We start from the raw sequence: 17,799 nt of genomic DNA on the forward strand, positions 1-17,799 counted from the left end.
AAGAAAACTTTAAAATTGAAATAAAATTGTATTTTAATGCTCGAAAGTAATAAACCCCTACTTATATATGATAAATGCTTGAATTGTTTATTTCCTGAACTCAGTTTTTTACAGTCACGTTTGTCAGATGTAATGGGATGCTGGAAATTACCATTGAAAAACAATATAGGTAAATGTTATCTGTTGAACCTTTTTTAATACCATAATCATGATAATATGCATAATGGAATAACATTTTTACAGTTAATATATATATATATATATAAAAAAATAATTATGATTGTTGATATATAATTTTATTTCTTTAATTTTTTACCAACAAATTACAAATATAATTTCAATTCTAACTTGTAATTACATGTACTGATGAATACTTATATAATAAAAAAGGGGGAGGGTTATAAATTACAGGAAATTTGTCAGCATGATTTTATGACTACAAAAACCTTGTAATGTACATCAGAAATGGACATGTCAATCATCCATTATAAGATATTTACCTGAGGCCCCCAGCAGGGAATCAATATTACACTATGTCATCATTATTGCCCAAAGATACAAGGTTTAACAATTTGTTTGTAAAATTTCATGTAATTAAAATGGTTTTCAAAGATATCATTAGAAACATTCATACGTCATAGTACATGACTAGGGTTTGACGAGGACTGACCTTCGAAGGGCCTCCTCTTCCTAATTTGTCATCATTAGTCGTCATAAGAATGATTATCTAGATCATATATACACATGATTATTTCGAATAATGGCTTCATCAAAATAAGGTAAGGAATAGGATCAAATAATAATATATACGAAAGTTTGAAAAAAAACAGACCAGGGACATCGTTGTTCAATAGAAAGTTACTATGTAGAAAGTCATTAAGATTTCAACAGGTGTTCATTGAAAAAAAAATTAAGAAATTTTTCAAGGTAATAGTAATATTTTGATAAAATTATGTAGTAGATTTTTTTTCCCTAATTAAAATATATATAAACAATACAATTATATTTCACTTCTCCATTTACTGTTATATGATTTTTATCTGATACAATGTATTTTTTATATCTAAAATTATTCCTGACTGGAATCAAGAAATGTGATTTATAGGAGATCATCTATTTATGTTCTATTGATTACTGGTATAGTGGTTTCTCACCTATAGCTGACGCTCTCTATATACTATTAACATTAGGGTGTGGTGGCTCTTATACAGCTTGTAGGATTTTATACTTTATTCTAATACTTCATTTGTACTTGTAATAAGAGGTAGGTCTAAAGGACCAGGAAAATATAAATATTTCAATTTTAAAAAAGATTATATTCAATTTTACTTTAATATATATATATCTAAAAATTAAATGACTACAGATAATATAAACAATGTTAATGTAGTATGAATGGATTTTGCTTATTTATAGAAGGCATTGCAACCATGACCTATAGATGCTTGCGCTAAGTCTCTGGTTTATGGCCGTCTCATTGGTCAACTAACTTCATCTTTATATTTCTAAAGCATCCTTGACCATCAATAACTGAGTGATATAGGGACATCCTTAGGTATATAATACACTCAAGTGTTTAAACAACACACAGAGAAATGTCAGGAAGAAACAATAATGACCTATTGTTTGAATCGTAAGCATCATATCCTATCTCTCTCTATAACATTAGTATTGTTTTATTTGTTCACAGGAAACAAGCCAGACAAGTACTAGAGGACACAAACAACAGGTATGTATATTTTACTATCATAATTTGTTGGTTTGTATACATAATTCAATAATAAAGACACATTTCCAAAAAGTTAACAACAGAAAAGATTGAGTGATACATTGGTTCTCCTTTTTTTCAAAAATAATCTAAACATATATTTAAAAAGACAAAATATTCAAATATATCTGAATAGTTTATTTAATGTTCTACATTGACAGAAATGTCGATTTTTCTCCTTAAGTACATTGATATTAATACTGTAAGTCTGTATGTTGTAGCTAGATATAAAAATCAACAGCTAATAGAAATAAAAGATGTGGTATGAGTGCCAATGGGACAACTCTCTATCCAAATCACTGCAATGTGTAAAAGTAAATCATTATAGGTCAAAGTACGGTCTTCAACACAGAGCCTTGGCTCACAAAAAAAACAGCAATCTTTAAAGTGCCCCAAAATGTCAAGAGTAAAACAATTCAAACAGGAAAACAAACAGTCTATATCTATATGAAAACGAAAAAAAAGAAACACTTATGAATTAATAAGTTCATCATTTCAAGGCAATGCATAGACATCTAGCTTTGCGGTCATTAAACTTACAAGTCATTTTTTTGTACTTATACTCCAAAATCAAGCAATCAAAATGTTTGATTTCATATTTCGAGCATGATTTTTGTGCTCCGAGTACTGAGCAAAGTTTATGACTTCAAACCCTAAATATCAATTTAGTAAAGTTAATTGGTATATATTAATAATTTCACATATCATTCTATTACAGAGATCACAATGGGTTGTTGGTACAATCTAAAGAGAAACCTATGCTTCCAAGTCTTCATATTTCTAGTGATATTTACAGTCGACCTTGCAGACGTTCTGAGTGATTGGTTATTCTTCAATGAAATGCGTCTGCAAGAGAAAGGCTTGGTATTCGGACCAATCGATACAAAACTCCTTTATGTTTTACTGGGATTCTCTTGTGTTGGAGTTTTAACATTTCTAGTGGAGATCGTGAATTTCGGAAGACATATATTTCGACCGGATGAGAAAGGTTGGTTGGATGTGGATTATCTGTCCACTTTTGTTGTTTGGGTGGAGGAAATACCACAAATATCAATCAGTGTCATTATAGCTGCTTGCCGTGAAGAAGGTGTCAGTGTATATCAAATTTCGAAAGCATCGGTCGTTATCATAGGGTGTTTCGCCAGGTTATTAATAGGTTTGATACGATACTGTCTACGTAGAAGACGAGGAGAATATAGAAACAAACAATCGTTTAAATGCTGTTCTGGAATACTTCTCTTTGGATTAGTTTTATCCGTGTTGGGCTCGTCTCTAGTTTTCATTTTTTCCCATATATTAAAGGATGGTGACAAAATTTCATTTCAAAAACCAAAAGAATTTATTTTAACGAAGCGTGATACAGCTAAGTATTTCCCACATGTTGGAATATTCCTCAATAGTAACGAACTTAGAAATGGGATCGATCAAACATATAGGCAGGATGAATGGATAAAACTCATGGATCTTACAGACTTAGAAAAAAGTCCACAGCCTGTGCAAAAAATAAAGTTTACAAAGAATGGAAACATGAAAATGAAAATTGTGACATCATCAACACAAAATTTGGGATCACTCACATCACAGAAACTTCGAACGGAATGTTATAATGAAACAAATGGCTGGTTTGTATCAAACTCCACAGAGTGTTCTAAGTTATTTACTGCCGCTGATTTTACATCAGAATTTGTGATTTACTATAACTTTAAACCACAGTCGTCACATCAGATGTTTGGTGACGTCACTTATAATACTAGATACACATCCACTGGAGAGTGTTACAACGAACCTAACGTAAACAATACACGGCTATATTTAGAATATTTCAAGGCAACCCCTCAAACTGAGGATAGATTTCACTTACTTTTGCCAAACGGAAATGTTTTTAAAACTTTATTTAAATTTTACACATCAGAGAACTTGATTCCAATAAAACAAGCGTGGATGACTGGATTTCTGGGATGTGAGAGCTCAGGCAGTGAAGCTCCACATTGGGACAAATCGTTACAAATCAAATGTTTTAATACTTAATATTGAAGCTGACTTTAGTGAACTTTTCAAAAGAAATCCACAATATAACTATAAGGACAAACCAGAGTTATCTCTCTTACAAGGAAATATAATTTTTTATGTGAGGCAGTTTTACAATTTTTATAATAAAGTATGATTTTTTATGATACATATATTTTTTTCTTGACTATATTTTAAAATAAGAAACTGATGTAAAAATCATTATAAAGCATTATTTTTATATATAGAAATTGTTTCCTAAAATTGAGACCAGAAATGGGGAATATGTCTAACAGACAACATGACCAAAGAGAAGATAACAGTCAAAAGACACCTATGAGCCTTTAACGCATGCATTTCACATATATTGATTTACGTGCACAAGAAAACTGTCAAACATTTTATAATTCCTGTATATATCTGTTTATATCTGTATTGTTAAAAAATAATTGATTCAATTTTGTAGTTTACAACTAGCTAAAGGCAGCTGACATATTAGATACTGTCCTACAGATGATAAAACAAAATGAGTTTGAAATATATTTTGTTTTACATCAGGAAAACCCTTAGAAATGAAAATAAGATTGGCCAAGGGGTTCCAAAACATCGATATTAAAAGTATGTACATATTATGGAAAACATCTGTGTAATATTTTTAAGCGCATTTTTATAGGCATAAATTTGCATGCATGTGTCAATGCATAATTTGTGTTCAGCCATTAAAAGGGAAAGAATGTCAACATTGAAAGTGAAACAAAGGTAAACCATTTTGTTGACTGATTCAATTCACAAAAAATCATTCTTATTCAGGTAAAAATTTTTAATCAACTTATTTTTTTTAACCTATAACATGAAATCAAACAGACCTATGAAAGTCTTATTGCATGAGGTCGCAATCTATTTATTTTTGTTTATGTCAGATTATGGGATCGTCAGTAGTATTAGGTTGTCATCAATAGTTAATTAGATGGCGTGAAGACTAATATACACATGAAATTCTAATATATATTATAGAATACCGCGGTAAATACTTTGTTAACTGTTCATTTAAGACTTATTGTAATTTCGATATACGTTTTAGTATGTTATAAATCAAATTTGAGAGAATTTGAGTCAAATCAGTGAACATGAATTTGACAGCTAGTTCCCCTTTCATAAACAACTGTATAAAATTGAACATTATGCAAGGTTAAGTTTTTAAAAGGATCAGATTTGCTTTTAATAGTTCTTGTTTATTTGGTAATTGAGTTGGTATGTGAGAAATTATACAATAATGATATAATACTTGTGTGACATATGTAATATGGTCTTGACATCATTTTTACACTTCAGTATTTAAGACAGAGTTCTAGGCTCTTAACTGCTATTGAAAACAAAATGTTAAAAAAATAATATTAATGCCAATGATAAATATACTGATAAAGCCTGCAATGCAATGTTGGTTTAAAACACATGCCATCTCATACCTATCAAAGACAACTTGTGCATGATTTTGCTTACTTGTACTCTTCAACTATGAGCAAAACCTAAGCTTTAATAGTACAAATGCCCAAAATGTAGAACAATTCCAAAGTGAAAACAACAGTGAGATTTATATTATAAAATATCCAAATATTTTTACTTCAGAAATTATTGCAAAAAATGCGACAGGGTTATAATGCAATAATCATGATAATTTTAAACTTGCATTTTGAATTTTTTATTTGAATTAAACAGGATTTATCTCAATATCACAAAAACAAAAATTGCATTTTAGTCTCATGTTACAAAATAATAAATGCATGCAATAATTTCGGAATTTACAGTAATAAAATGCTACACTGAGCCAAGCCTGATACAACTGCATTGTGTGAGGTTTGAAATTTCAATATATAAATTGTAATATTTAGCTATTGGGAGAAATGCCATATTCCATTAGATAAAGAGGCAGGTTCTTTATATGGTCAATTAATGTTTGTGTTCTACAACAAAATAAATGAAAAACACATTTGGTGACAAAGTATTGCACTTGCACTACAATGCAAAATCCATACATCAAAATCTTAATCCAAATAAAAATATGTCAAATGTTAACAACCAACTTGGCGACAGAAGAATTTAAAGGAAATAAATCTATGTCGGCTAAGACATGGTTTATATTGGAAGTTTATCAGTTCAATATTTTGATCACAACAGTAGAAGTCACCAGTGACAATATAACCTACGATGATCTACCTATCTGGAACTTATCTCAATATACATGATATACACCATAAGTGAGGTAAGAAAATAAGTTTGATTTTTTTGTATTTCTTTCCTGATAATAAAAAAAATTATTTGTCTTGATTATCATAATAACCATTTGCATTGAAAAAAAAATTGTAAGATGATAAAATTAAGAGAAAAACATGAATTAAACAACATGGATGCAACATGAAACAACATCCTTGAAGATAGAGTGTTCCTTTAATTGTTTGCAGAAGCACTCTCTGCCAGAATAGTTTCTATAATTGATTCATTTATTTTTGTTTGCCTGGTGTCCAGTGCGAAATATTTCATGCACATATTTGACATTATTTTTGTGCAGGCAACCTTTAAAATAATGTATGATCAATGAATAAATATGAAGGGCTGTTTTTGATATTAAAATTCAAAAAGTAAACAAACACTGCTACAATGCATTGTTCATCATATCACAAAGCTCTGAAATATCTCTTTGCATCCTGGCATTCTTAGTCATCTAAATAGAAATGATTGACCCTTGAACTTCTGTACTTGAAGTACTTATTATTCAAACTAATTTTGTACAATTCTAGTTTCAAATTAGTTTGCAGGTGTATTGATTTATAAAAAATAATGATAACAACAAACAAAAATGTTTGTTATACAAATAAAGCTTATCATACAAGATAATATCAATGATAAAATCCAAAAATAAAACCATAGACCACTAGGAATAATGGAGCTTTATCCACGGTAAAATAATAAATCTTTATTATCAATTTTTTAAAAGTTTTTTTAAGTTATATTAAGTTAGAAATAATATATATATGTGTTACACTTTGACTTTAATTCTTTTCAAAGAGGGCTATGACAGCTTTATTTCAATGATATAATATTTATGTGATGAATAGTATACTTTCACTCTAAATCTTATATGTTAAATTTTAAATAAACTTTTTAATTTGTAAAGAAAGTCTATAATTATGTCTTACTGTGGATTCATTTATTTTCGTGGGTACCAATTTTCATGGTTTGAGGAAAACTTACATATTCGTGTATATTTAATTTCCTGGTTATGGCAAAGTCTACATTCATTCCTTTAGAAAATTTCTAATTCGTTGAACATTTGAATTCGTGGTTCTTCTGTACCCACTAAATCCACGAAAATTGTAATCCAACGAAAATTAATGAATCCACAGTATATATTTTATTTTCATTTCCACAGTAATGGTTTGAAGTACCAAAATAACTAATTATCATAATAATTATTCAAATTTTCTATCCAATACTCTAAAAAACTTTTTTTGTAAAAAAATTAAACTGTAAAATTTTTACAGAAAGTCTATAATTATGTCTTGCATTTTCTTGTCATTTCCACAGTAATGGTTTTTAAATAACTTAACTATTATGAAAAAGATTCAAATTTTCTATCCAATACTTTTTCTGTAAAATAATAATCAATTTAAACCATCATTGCTTACTTTTCAGTCTACCAGATGACACAATGCCTACAAAAATAGCCGTAGAGGAGGCTCCGATGGAGATGACGGAGCTAGAAAGAAAGTCCTCTAACGGGAAACCTGAGAAGTTTGAACAGGCTAACCCAGAGACAGAAGCTATAGAGAAATGTTGTCCATGTATACATACAGTCCGTCATAAAATGTGGTTTAAGTGTTTTGTTTTCCTGATAGTTTTTGGATTAGACGCTACAGATTTAATCTGTGACTGGTTGTTATTTAAAGATGTCTTTCTGACAGAGGAGGGATTAGTTTATGGACCTCCTGAACCAGCTATAACATGGTCCCTCCTTGCTTTTTCTATTCTTGGAACATTTACTTTCATTTTTGAAATTTCTAATTTGTGGTGGGAAGTTTTCCGTGAAAATCCCTGGATAGATTCGGACATGGCATCAGCCATTACAATTTGGGTTGAGGATGTTCCCCAGATAGCTCTAAACGTTGCCATTGTTGTCTGCAGGGAGGAAGCTATCAGTTACCTACAGCTTGTGAAGGCAAGTGTTATGATTTTTGGAATATGTATTCGTATAATTGTATCTTTAATTCGTTACTGCAGTAAGAGCAACCTAGCTAAAACCAAAGAAAAGACCAAATGGGCGAGAACACATGTTGCATACAGAGTCTTCATAATGTTTGGACTGATTCTAATCTTTGCTGGATCTGTAACAGTTTTCTTTTGTACTCAGTTTGAAAGAAGTTTGGATGGTGACATCAAATTCAACATTCCACGTACACTATTTGAGGGGAAGTATGACGATGAAAGATACTTTGATAATGTCAGCATGTATTTCAATCATCCAGTCATTGATTTTGAAAGCAGCATAGAAAAAGCTAACTGGGTCCGTCTCATTACTTTATATGATGTACGAGAAAAAGAATCTGAAACTTTTAAAATTGAATATGATGAAACTACAAAAACCAAGTTAATAATCTGGCAGACTGGAAGTTCTCAATTGTTAGTTGCAAAGGAATGCTACACAATGGACAAAACAGCGAAAACTGTTACACGAGCAACTGGGACATGTAATTCAAATTTTATCACTGGGAATAGAGTGAAATTCATCTTCAAATTCACTTTCATCAAACCAAATGTTCCAAATCTAATTTTTGGGGACATCAAATTTAACACAAAGGTTAACGAGACAAACAAAGCTTGCCATGACCCTGATATCAGGATCTTTGATGATATAAGGAACCGTAAAGTTGGTGCCGTGACCCACCCAGTGATTCATTATTATAGAACACAATCAACAGCTTCACAAGACCATCATACAATCTGGACTACTGGACAATCAGCACGATTTTTCAGAGTAAAATCAGACTTAATCGATATAACAACCGTTTGGAAGACAGGATTTGGATACTGTGAAAGTTCTGGTAGTTTAGCCCCCCACCACAAGACAGATATAGGAGTGGACTGTAATTCATAAACATACTGTGTATTATCTTTACATTAATGTTAAAATAAATCACTTTTCATACGGAAAAATTTCCTGCAAATGGAAGGAAATAAATAAAAGTAGGGTAAAGGGTCAGTGCATGGCAAACCAACAACATCTAAATGATAAATCACCTGATAACTGAAAGTAAACAAACAAGAAGTGAAATTTAAAAAATATATAGATAAATACACATTACGAGAAAAGAAATCTAAAAGTAAACTTAATGGATTTCTAGATAATCTATTTAAATGTAATCAGTGCTGTTTTGTTGCTGTCTCTTTGAATACTTAAGTAACCATATCTCCTTTTATCCATACATGTTGGAAAAGTTTGTGTGCAATAAAATTGAGAATGGAAAGAGAATGCGTCAGAGACTACAACCTGACTAAAGTGCAGAAAACACACAAATCCCACACCTTGAGATATTCTTCAGCTGGCCCCTAAACAAAAATGTGTACTAATTCAGTGAAAATGAACGTAAGACTCAACTCCAAAACATATAAATGAAAAACAAAATATAAAGATCATACAAGACTTACAATGTCCATAGGCTTCTAACCTGGGACAGGCACAACAATGTGGTGGGGTTAAACATGATAAGTTAGATCTCAACCCTCAATATATATATGCAAAACTGTAAACCACAACAGTTCATGTGGTGCATAAAATTCCTTAGCCAGAATCTAAAAAATTTATAGTATAACTAATCGCCGTATTTGAATATCAAAAATAAGACAACGCTTGACTGAACGACGCATGGATTAAACGAGTGCGCAGCACGAGTTTAATCCATAGCGGCGTTCGGTCACAAGTTGTTTTATTTTTGATATTCAATTACGGCGATTAGTTATACTTTTTATTACATTGTCAAATGTCTTTTTTTTATGAAATTAATGTAGAAAATGTAAGGAACTATATGTTTTTCCTACGCATTCCCAATTTGTTTTGATCCGACGTTATCAACGTCTTGACAACGCCTATTGTTGTATGACATCAGAGAGTGAAATAACCACGTTTATTTCACATGTGAAATTATCGGTTTTATCTAACTGGGAAATCAATGTAATTCATTGCAACCAATGTAATAAAACTTGATAAATTTGATTTTATAGTTTGCTAGAATTTCAAAAGCATAGAACCAAATTATGAAATGGTTTATTATCTTCAATTTATATTATCATCCATTTGGCTTTTTAGTGAGTGCCTGATTCAATTTATTTCTGTTTATTTTTGTAAATATTGTGTTAAATGTTTCAAAAATAAAACAATATTGAAGAAGTACATTTCTTATGGATAATGTGTGAAGACATGGTGGAAGATCATTCACTTTTTAAATCTGACCTAATAAAACATTGTTGCAGATATCTTTAGTTTAATTATTTATTGTTATCATATATTAAGTATTTACATGTATTTACAGAATTTTAATATGTCTGATAAAAAAAAAGACAACGCACATTCAAATTAAACATCAGATCATTAAATCAATTCTTTACAGAAAACCTGTCAAGATCAATGGTTTTCAAATATTGGATCATAAAACAATTTAAATGTTACCAAGGTTCATATCAGTGAAATCATTTCTAAAATAGTCTCAACACAAAAATTATGGGCGTTTTTATTTATGATATTGAAGTTCTACAAAACTTCAAACATAGATTTAACCTTATATATAGTCCAATATTATCTAAACCTAGTTTATTATTGGAGATAATGAAGAAAAACTCATATCAGACAAAGTGTTACTCAATTAAACCATTTTACTTGTATATAAATTATTAAAGGGAGCTACTTTACATTAATACAGTGGATAGTTCATTTATAAGGCTGATTGAACACTGGGACTTTTTCATGGTTTATACAATTTCAGAAGACCTTAGGGATGTTTGTTACCTTTGGTGAGGCTAAGGAATTCGAGTCAGATGTTCGCATTCTTTGGGTTTTATCATACAATACATGGTTAATATTTTGCCCCATAAAACCCATTTTTCTTTTCATATATGAAGACTTCAACAGCTCATAAAAGGTCATTTACCAAAATTCAACCAGATTCTATATTTCTTTTCTTTTGATTTTAGGTCCAAATAATACCAATACAAATATAAGGTAAAAAGTCGATCCGAGTCATCCTTTTTCTGTCATTTTAAAAAAAATCAAATATCTCGTAAAGGCATGAAGGAGCTCCATGAACTTTCAATATTTTTGTTTATTTTGGTCCTATCAATGCTCTTCTGATCAAAAGTATCAATATTAAATTCTAGATTTTTTACATCCTTTAGTTCTTAAAAATTGAGAAAACACTGGCCTGAAAGATCTGCTGATATGAATAAATAATAAGAAGGAAATAAATCAATGAGACAGCAACCAAACAAAACAAATAACAAAAAAAAAATGTGAGAGCATGTCATCAACAATACACACGGAGAATCACCAAGACCTTATTATCAATGTACAAAATGAAATGAGGGGCATGGATGAAGACATGTTGTTTGTGAACAAATGCAATGAATGATTGGTGTTGTTTGTTAACAAATATAAAATGTTGACACAGACTTGAAAGATACTTCCTGCTTTTATAATTTTGATAGAAAATGTAAATCAGGCAAAGAAGATGAAAATTGGTGACATTAAACCAAGTAAAACAAGCAAAACTTCAAAGTAATTTAACCACTGACAGAAATAACCTCTTTGGAAATGAGAAATGCAAATGCTTATACAACTGCATACCAGATATCATTGAGTTATAATAAGTGGTTCCCTTTCAACAAACCTCAACACAAATACATTTAAACTGATAAACAATACATAAGTTTTAAGGTCAATGAACAATGATGATAGAGAGGGAACATATAATCTCCATGGAAATGAGAATTTCAAATGTTTATACAAATGCATACTAAATCATCAGCAATCATTAGTTGATGTGACATAAAATTCATGTAAACTTCATTTACCTAAATATATAACCTCATAATAAACTATTACCATGACAACTTCACACTATCACATTTCTATGTTTGAACAGTTAAATATTAAATAAAGCCGACTTTGGCTTGAAGGTCACAACAATTAGTTTTAAAGATGGTCTATGTGCTTTGTGCTCAAACATTTACCCGTGTTCAATGTGGCACAAAATAAAGGGACACAGATCTCCATCTGCCATTATAGTCCCAAAAGTTGCTATAAACATTTAAATTTGTAACCTATAAATATGATATGGTATGTCCCTTTCAGACAAGAAACTTTGCTAATGTGTTGATATACAAACTGTGCCCCTCTACCCTCAAATCCTTGTGAGGGGCACAATTTACTTGAATATGACCTATAACCTTGACCTCTTGATGTACAACTGTAGCTTTGGCTGGGTCAAATGCTCCTGTTCTCATAACATAGTCTGTACTTAGTGCTAAAATTTTCACCCAGTGACCATGACCTATAACCTTGACACTTACCTGTATCTGTGACCTCTTGATGTACAACTGTAGCTTTGGCTGGGTCAAATGCTCCTGTTCTCATAACATAGTCTGTACTTAGTGCTAAAATATTCACCCAGTGACCATGACCTATAACCTTGACACTTACCTGTATCTGTGACCTCTTGATGTACAACTGTAGCTTTGGCTGGGTCAAATGCTCCTGTTCTCATAACATAGTCTGTACTTAATGCTAAAATATTCACCCAGTGGCCATGACCTATAACCTTGACACTTACCTGTATCTGTGACCTCTTGATGTACAACTGTAGCTTTGGCTGGGTCAAATGCTCCTGTTCTCATAACATAGTCTGTACTTAATGCTAAAATATTCACCCAGTGGCCATGACCTATAACCTTGACACTTACCTGTATCTGTGACCTCTTGATGTACAACTGTAGCTTTGGCTGGGTCAAATGCTCCTGTTCTCATAACATAGTCTGTACTTAATGCTAAAATATTCACCCAGTGGCCATGACCTATAACCTTGACACTTACCTGTATCTGTGACCTCTTGATGTACAACTGTAGCTTTGGCTGGGTCAAATGCTCCTGTTCTCATAGTATAGTCTGTACTTAATGCTAAAATATTCACCCAGTGGCCATGACCTATAACCTTGACACTTACCTGTATCTGTGACCTCTTGATGTACAACTGTAGCTTTGGCTGGGTCAAATGCTCCTGTTCTCATAACATAGTCTGTACTTAGTGCTAAAATATTCACCCAGTGACCATGACCTATAACCTTGACACTTACCTGTATCTGTGACCTCTTGATGTACAACTGTAGCTTTGGCTGGGTCAAATGCTCCTGTCCTCATAACATAGTCTGTACTTAGTGCTAAAATATTCACCCAGTGACCATGACCTTTAACCTTGACACTTACCTGTATCTGTGACCTCCTGGTGTACAACTGTAGCTTTGGATGGGTCAAATGCTCCTGTTCTCATAACATAGTCTGTACTTAGTGCTAAAATATTCACCCAGTGACCATGACCTATAACCTTGACACTTACCTGTATCTGTGACCTCTTGATGTACAACTGTAGCTTTGGCTGGGTCAAATGCTCCTGTTATCATAACATAGTCTGTACTTAGTGCTAAAATATTCACCCAGTGACCATGACCTATAACCTTGACACTTACCTGTATCTGTGACCTCTTGATGTACAACTGTAGCTTTGGCTGGGTCAAATGCTCCTGTTCTCAAAACATAGTCTGTACTTAATGCTAAAATATTCACCCAGTGACCATGACCTATAACCTTGACACTTACCTGTATCTGTGACCTCTTGATGTACAACTGTAGCTTTGGCTGGGTCAAATGCTCCTGTTCTCATAACATAGTCTGTACTTAATGCTAAAATATTCACCCAGTGACCATGACCTATAACCTTGACACGTACCTGTATCTGTGACCTCTTGATGTACAACTGTAGCTTTGGCTGGGTCAAATGCTCCTGTTCTCATAACATAGTCTGTACTTAATGCTAAAATATTCACCCAGTGACCATGACCTATAACCTTGACACTTACCTGTATCTGTGACCTCTTGATGTACAACTGTAGCTTTGGCTGGGTCAAATGCTCCTGTTCTCATAACATAGTCTGTACTCAATGCTAAAATATTCACCCAGTGACCATGACCTATAACCTTGACACTTACCTGTATCTGTGACCCCTTGATGTACAACTGTAGCTTTGGCTGGGTCAAATGCTCCTGTTCTCATAACATAGTCTGTACTTAATGCTAAAATATTCACCCAGTGACCATGACCTATAACCTTGACACTTACCTGTATCTGTGACCTCTTGATGTACAACTGTAGCTTTGGCTGGGTCAAATGCTCCTGTTCTCATAACATAGTCTGTACTTAATGCTAAAATATTCACCCAGTGACCATGACCTATAACCTTGACACTTACCTGTATCTGTGACCTCTTGATGTACAACTGTAGCTTTGGCTGGGTCAAATGCTCCTGTTCTCATAACATAGTCTGTACTCAATGCTAAAATATTCACCCAGTGACCATGACCTATAACCTTGACACTTACCTGTATCTGTGACCTCTTGATGTACAACTGTAGCTTTGGCTGGGTCAAATGCTCCTGTTCTCATAACATAGTCTGTACTTAATGCTAAAATATTCACCCAGTGACCATGACCTATAACCTTGACACTTACCTGTATCTGTGACCTCTTGATGTACAACTGTAGCTTTGGCTGGGTCAAATGCTCCTGTTCTCATAACATAGTCTGTACTTAATGCTAAAATATTCACCCAGTGACCATGACCTATAACCTTGACACTTACCTGTATCTGTGACCTCTTGATGTACAACTGTAGCTTTGGCTGGGTCAAATGCTCCTGTTCTCATAACATAGTCTGTACTCAATGCTAAAATATTCACCCAGTGACCATGACCTATAACCTTGACACTTACCTGTATCTGTGACCTCTTGATGTACAACTGTAGCTTTGGCTGGGTCAAATGCTCCTGTTCTCATAACATAGTCTGTACTTAATGCTAAAATATTCACCCAGTGACCATGACCTATAACCTTGACACTTACCTGTATCTGTGACCTCTTGATGTACAACTGTAGCTTTGGCTGGGTCAAATGCTCCTGTTCTCATAACATAGTCTGTACTCAATGCTAAAATATTCACCCAGTGACCATGACCTATAACCTTGACACTTACCTGTATCTGTGACCTCTTGATGTACAACTGTAGCTTTGGCTGGGTCAAATGCTCCTGTTCTCATAACATAGTCTGTACTTAGTGCTAAAATATTCACCCAGTGACCATGACCTTGTAAAGTCCGACAAAGTACACCCTGTAAATATATTCAATAACATTTAGTTTGTTGTTTACATGTTTTAAGCAATGAAATTTCGAAAGTTAAATTATAATATTAAATCTAATTTTAACTTTCTTTCACATCTTAATTTTTTCAAAGTCAAAGTAAATGGGCAAATATAAAACACACTCTAACCACTCTAACTTGAAGATCAACACCTACACATACACAACCAATTAACTATTGAGGAACAGGTATATCATGTGGCTTTTAAAGTCCTATCTTAAACTCCAATAATAATGTTTGTAATTGCAGAGGAAAGTTGGGACTGTAAGTTTCTGTTTACTTACAATATCTTTTATTAGTATTCTGTAACTAGGGAAGTAATGATTGCTGAATATGAAAATACATCACATGTTATGACATGCAAAGATGTAGCTTGATACCAAATTTCAGGAAGCTTTAATTCCTGTAAATATGAAGTTGATTAGTCATGAATGTGAAAAGTCATCATATGGTATATACCTCACATGAATCTCATAGACCTGGGACAGATGGAAGGACAAAACAGATAGGCAAAGGTAAACCAGTGTGCCATCCCTCCTTTTGATCCAAAGGTTGTACATGAACATAACCTGTCTCTTGATGCTTCCATCAAAGTAAATTTAATTGAATCAAACTGACGAGGTTTCTAGTATTTTACATATATTTATTGTTTTAATTCATATTTACTCACATCTTCAGCTCTCCAGACTTTAACTGTTCTATCTTGTGATGCTGTATACAATAAATTAGTCCCTCCCCACTTCACACAAGTCACAGACTGTAAATGACTGGATAAAATAAGTGTACATGTACTCAGCAATGTATCCCAAAGTCTGACTGTTCCATCCTGAAAACATTAGATAAAATAAGTGTACATGTACTCAGCAATGTATCCCAAAGTCTGACTGTTCCATCCTGAAATCATTAGATACAATAGTCAGTAACATGTACCATACCCTAACTAATAAGACAATGATCTTAACAATATAAGGCAGTAAGATCAAAGGGAAAAATTACAAATTGTCTATAATAAAGCGTATTAAGGTTAATTTAAGAATTTGTCAAAATCTAAACAATGCCATTATTTAAAAACTGAAATTCATATGTGTAACTACTGACAACCAAACGGGTCAATAAAGATTTTGTTAAGTTATGTTGGAGAAAAGAAACTAAAAACTCAGCATCTTTTATATTTGTAAAGGGACATAACTCTAGAAAGGTAAAAGTGAAGCCACTCAAATCCATAGCTGATCGGTATTTGTGGTAATAAGCATTGTTTACAAGTTTCCTAGCATTTCGTTGTGGCAAATAATTAAAAGAAAAAGAACAAAAACTAGTTTTTTTATTTAAGGACAGACATGAGCATCACTTAATGCAACCTATGCCGAGTAAGTCAGTCAATCTTACTTATCATATTATTTCTAAAATTCATAATTGTAAGAGTATTAACAAACATTTTAACTTAAAAAATAAAGATTCTATCATTATTTTTTTTTAGTAAAAAAGAAGTAAAGTTTTAAAGGCTTTCTAAAGGCACTTAAAAAATTTGGCCATCCAAAGGTGTATGATGTAAATATAATCAGACTAAGACTTTATGAGCTTCACAATTGAATTCTTTAACTATTTCATATGATAATCATCATTTAAAAAAACAGATTCGATAAATGAAATAGAGCTATACATACTTTTGACGAACTTGCTAGAAATCTACATTCTGGGTCTCTGAAATAAGATAAAAATAGTCACAAATAAACTGACAAACATCTGTAGGAATATTCATCAAAATAGTTTTTACGTGGACAATTAAACAAATCTTCTAAAAACATATAGCCAACCAAACCATATAGTTTTTCCCCTAAACTTAGCTATTTAATGTTTAAATCCTCTGACCCTATCCCAAGGCAGGAAAAGGCATCGACAAACTGGTGTGTATTTTTTTGTCATGCATTGCAGCATTTAGGAGTAAGAGAAGACTGGTTGACATGCCTGATACAGCATTTGACACTGAACATTAAGCACCATACTACATTGTACTATTTGTAATGGGTAATTGATTTAATAACATACAAAAAAGAAATAATGCACAAATGATCAGGTCAGATTAGTATCGTGTTTTTTACACAAGAAATAGAGACCTGTGAAAAGGGGAGATAATTGCAGGAAAAAGGCAAGAATGTCAAAGTTTTAACCATACAATATGTATTGTTGCGTGTTTGATTGTTGACATTGGCCTGAGGTATAGGGGGAGGGTTGCGATTTCACTTAACATGTTTAACCCCCAGCATTTTGGCGCCTGTCCCAAGTCAGGATCTTTTTGTCTTTGCTCGTCTTGTATGATTTTTAATTTTAGTTTCTTGTGTATATTTCAAGGTTTGGTATGGCATCCATTATCACTGAACTAGTATACATTTTTGTTTAGAGGGCTAGCTGAAGCATGCCTCCAGGTGCGAGGAGTTTCTTGCTGCATTGAAGACCCATTGGTGGCATTCGACTGTTGTCTGCTCTTTGGTTGGGTTGTTGTCTCTTTCAGTCTTTG

At 32.5% G+C, this 17,799-nt stretch overlaps 3 protein-coding genes across 5 annotated transcripts in view; 2 read left to right on the forward strand and 1 right to left on the reverse strand.

Moving 5' to 3' along the window:
- The window catches only part of LOC134728114 (notchless protein homolog 1-like), a 36,852-nt gene that overhangs the window by 13,932 nt on the left and 5,121 nt on the right, over positions 1 to 17,799 (reverse strand). The window contains exons 6-8 of the mRNA XM_063592546.1: positions 16,949 to 16,985; positions 15,955 to 16,110; positions 15,107 to 15,254 (exon numbers count right to left, since the gene is read on the reverse strand). Of these exons, the coding sequence (XP_063448616.1) occupies positions 15,107 to 15,254; positions 15,955 to 16,110; positions 16,949 to 16,985 (341 nt within the window). The remainder of the gene's footprint in view (positions 1 to 15,106; positions 15,255 to 15,954; positions 16,111 to 16,948; positions 16,986 to 17,799) is intronic.
- LOC134728111 (uncharacterized) lies at positions 94 to 3,942 on the forward strand. Of its 3 annotated transcripts, none has more exons than XM_063592542.1 (3): positions 94 to 169; positions 1,691 to 1,729; positions 2,487 to 3,942. In XM_063592542.1, the coding sequence occupies exon 3, from the start codon at positions 2,495 to 2,497 to the stop codon at positions 3,794 to 3,796; it is 1,302 nt and encodes a 433-aa protein (XP_063448612.1). In that variant the 5' UTR covers positions 94 to 169; positions 1,691 to 1,729; positions 2,487 to 2,494; the 3' UTR covers positions 3,797 to 3,942. The 3 variants fall into 3 exon arrangements, with proteins under 3 accessions (XP_063448612.1, XP_063448611.1, XP_063448613.1); XM_063592541.1 differs by lacking the exon at positions 94 to 169 and adding an exon at positions 623 to 779; XM_063592543.1 differs by lacking the exon at positions 94 to 169 and adding an exon at positions 861 to 927.
- On the forward strand, positions 7,468 to 9,684 carry LOC134728112 (uncharacterized). The gene has a single exon (XM_063592544.1). It carries the CDS (start codon positions 7,482 to 7,484, stop codon positions 8,922 to 8,924), a length of 1,443 nt encoding a protein of 480 aa, XP_063448614.1. The 5' UTR covers positions 7,468 to 7,481; the 3' UTR covers positions 8,925 to 9,684.

Source organism: Mytilus trossulus, chromosome 8, assembly GCF_036588685.1.
Source record: "Mytilus trossulus isolate FHL-02 chromosome 8, PNRI_Mtr1.1.1.hap1, whole genome shotgun sequence".
NCBI lineage: Eukaryota > Metazoa > Mollusca > Bivalvia > Mytilida > Mytilidae > Mytilus > Mytilus trossulus.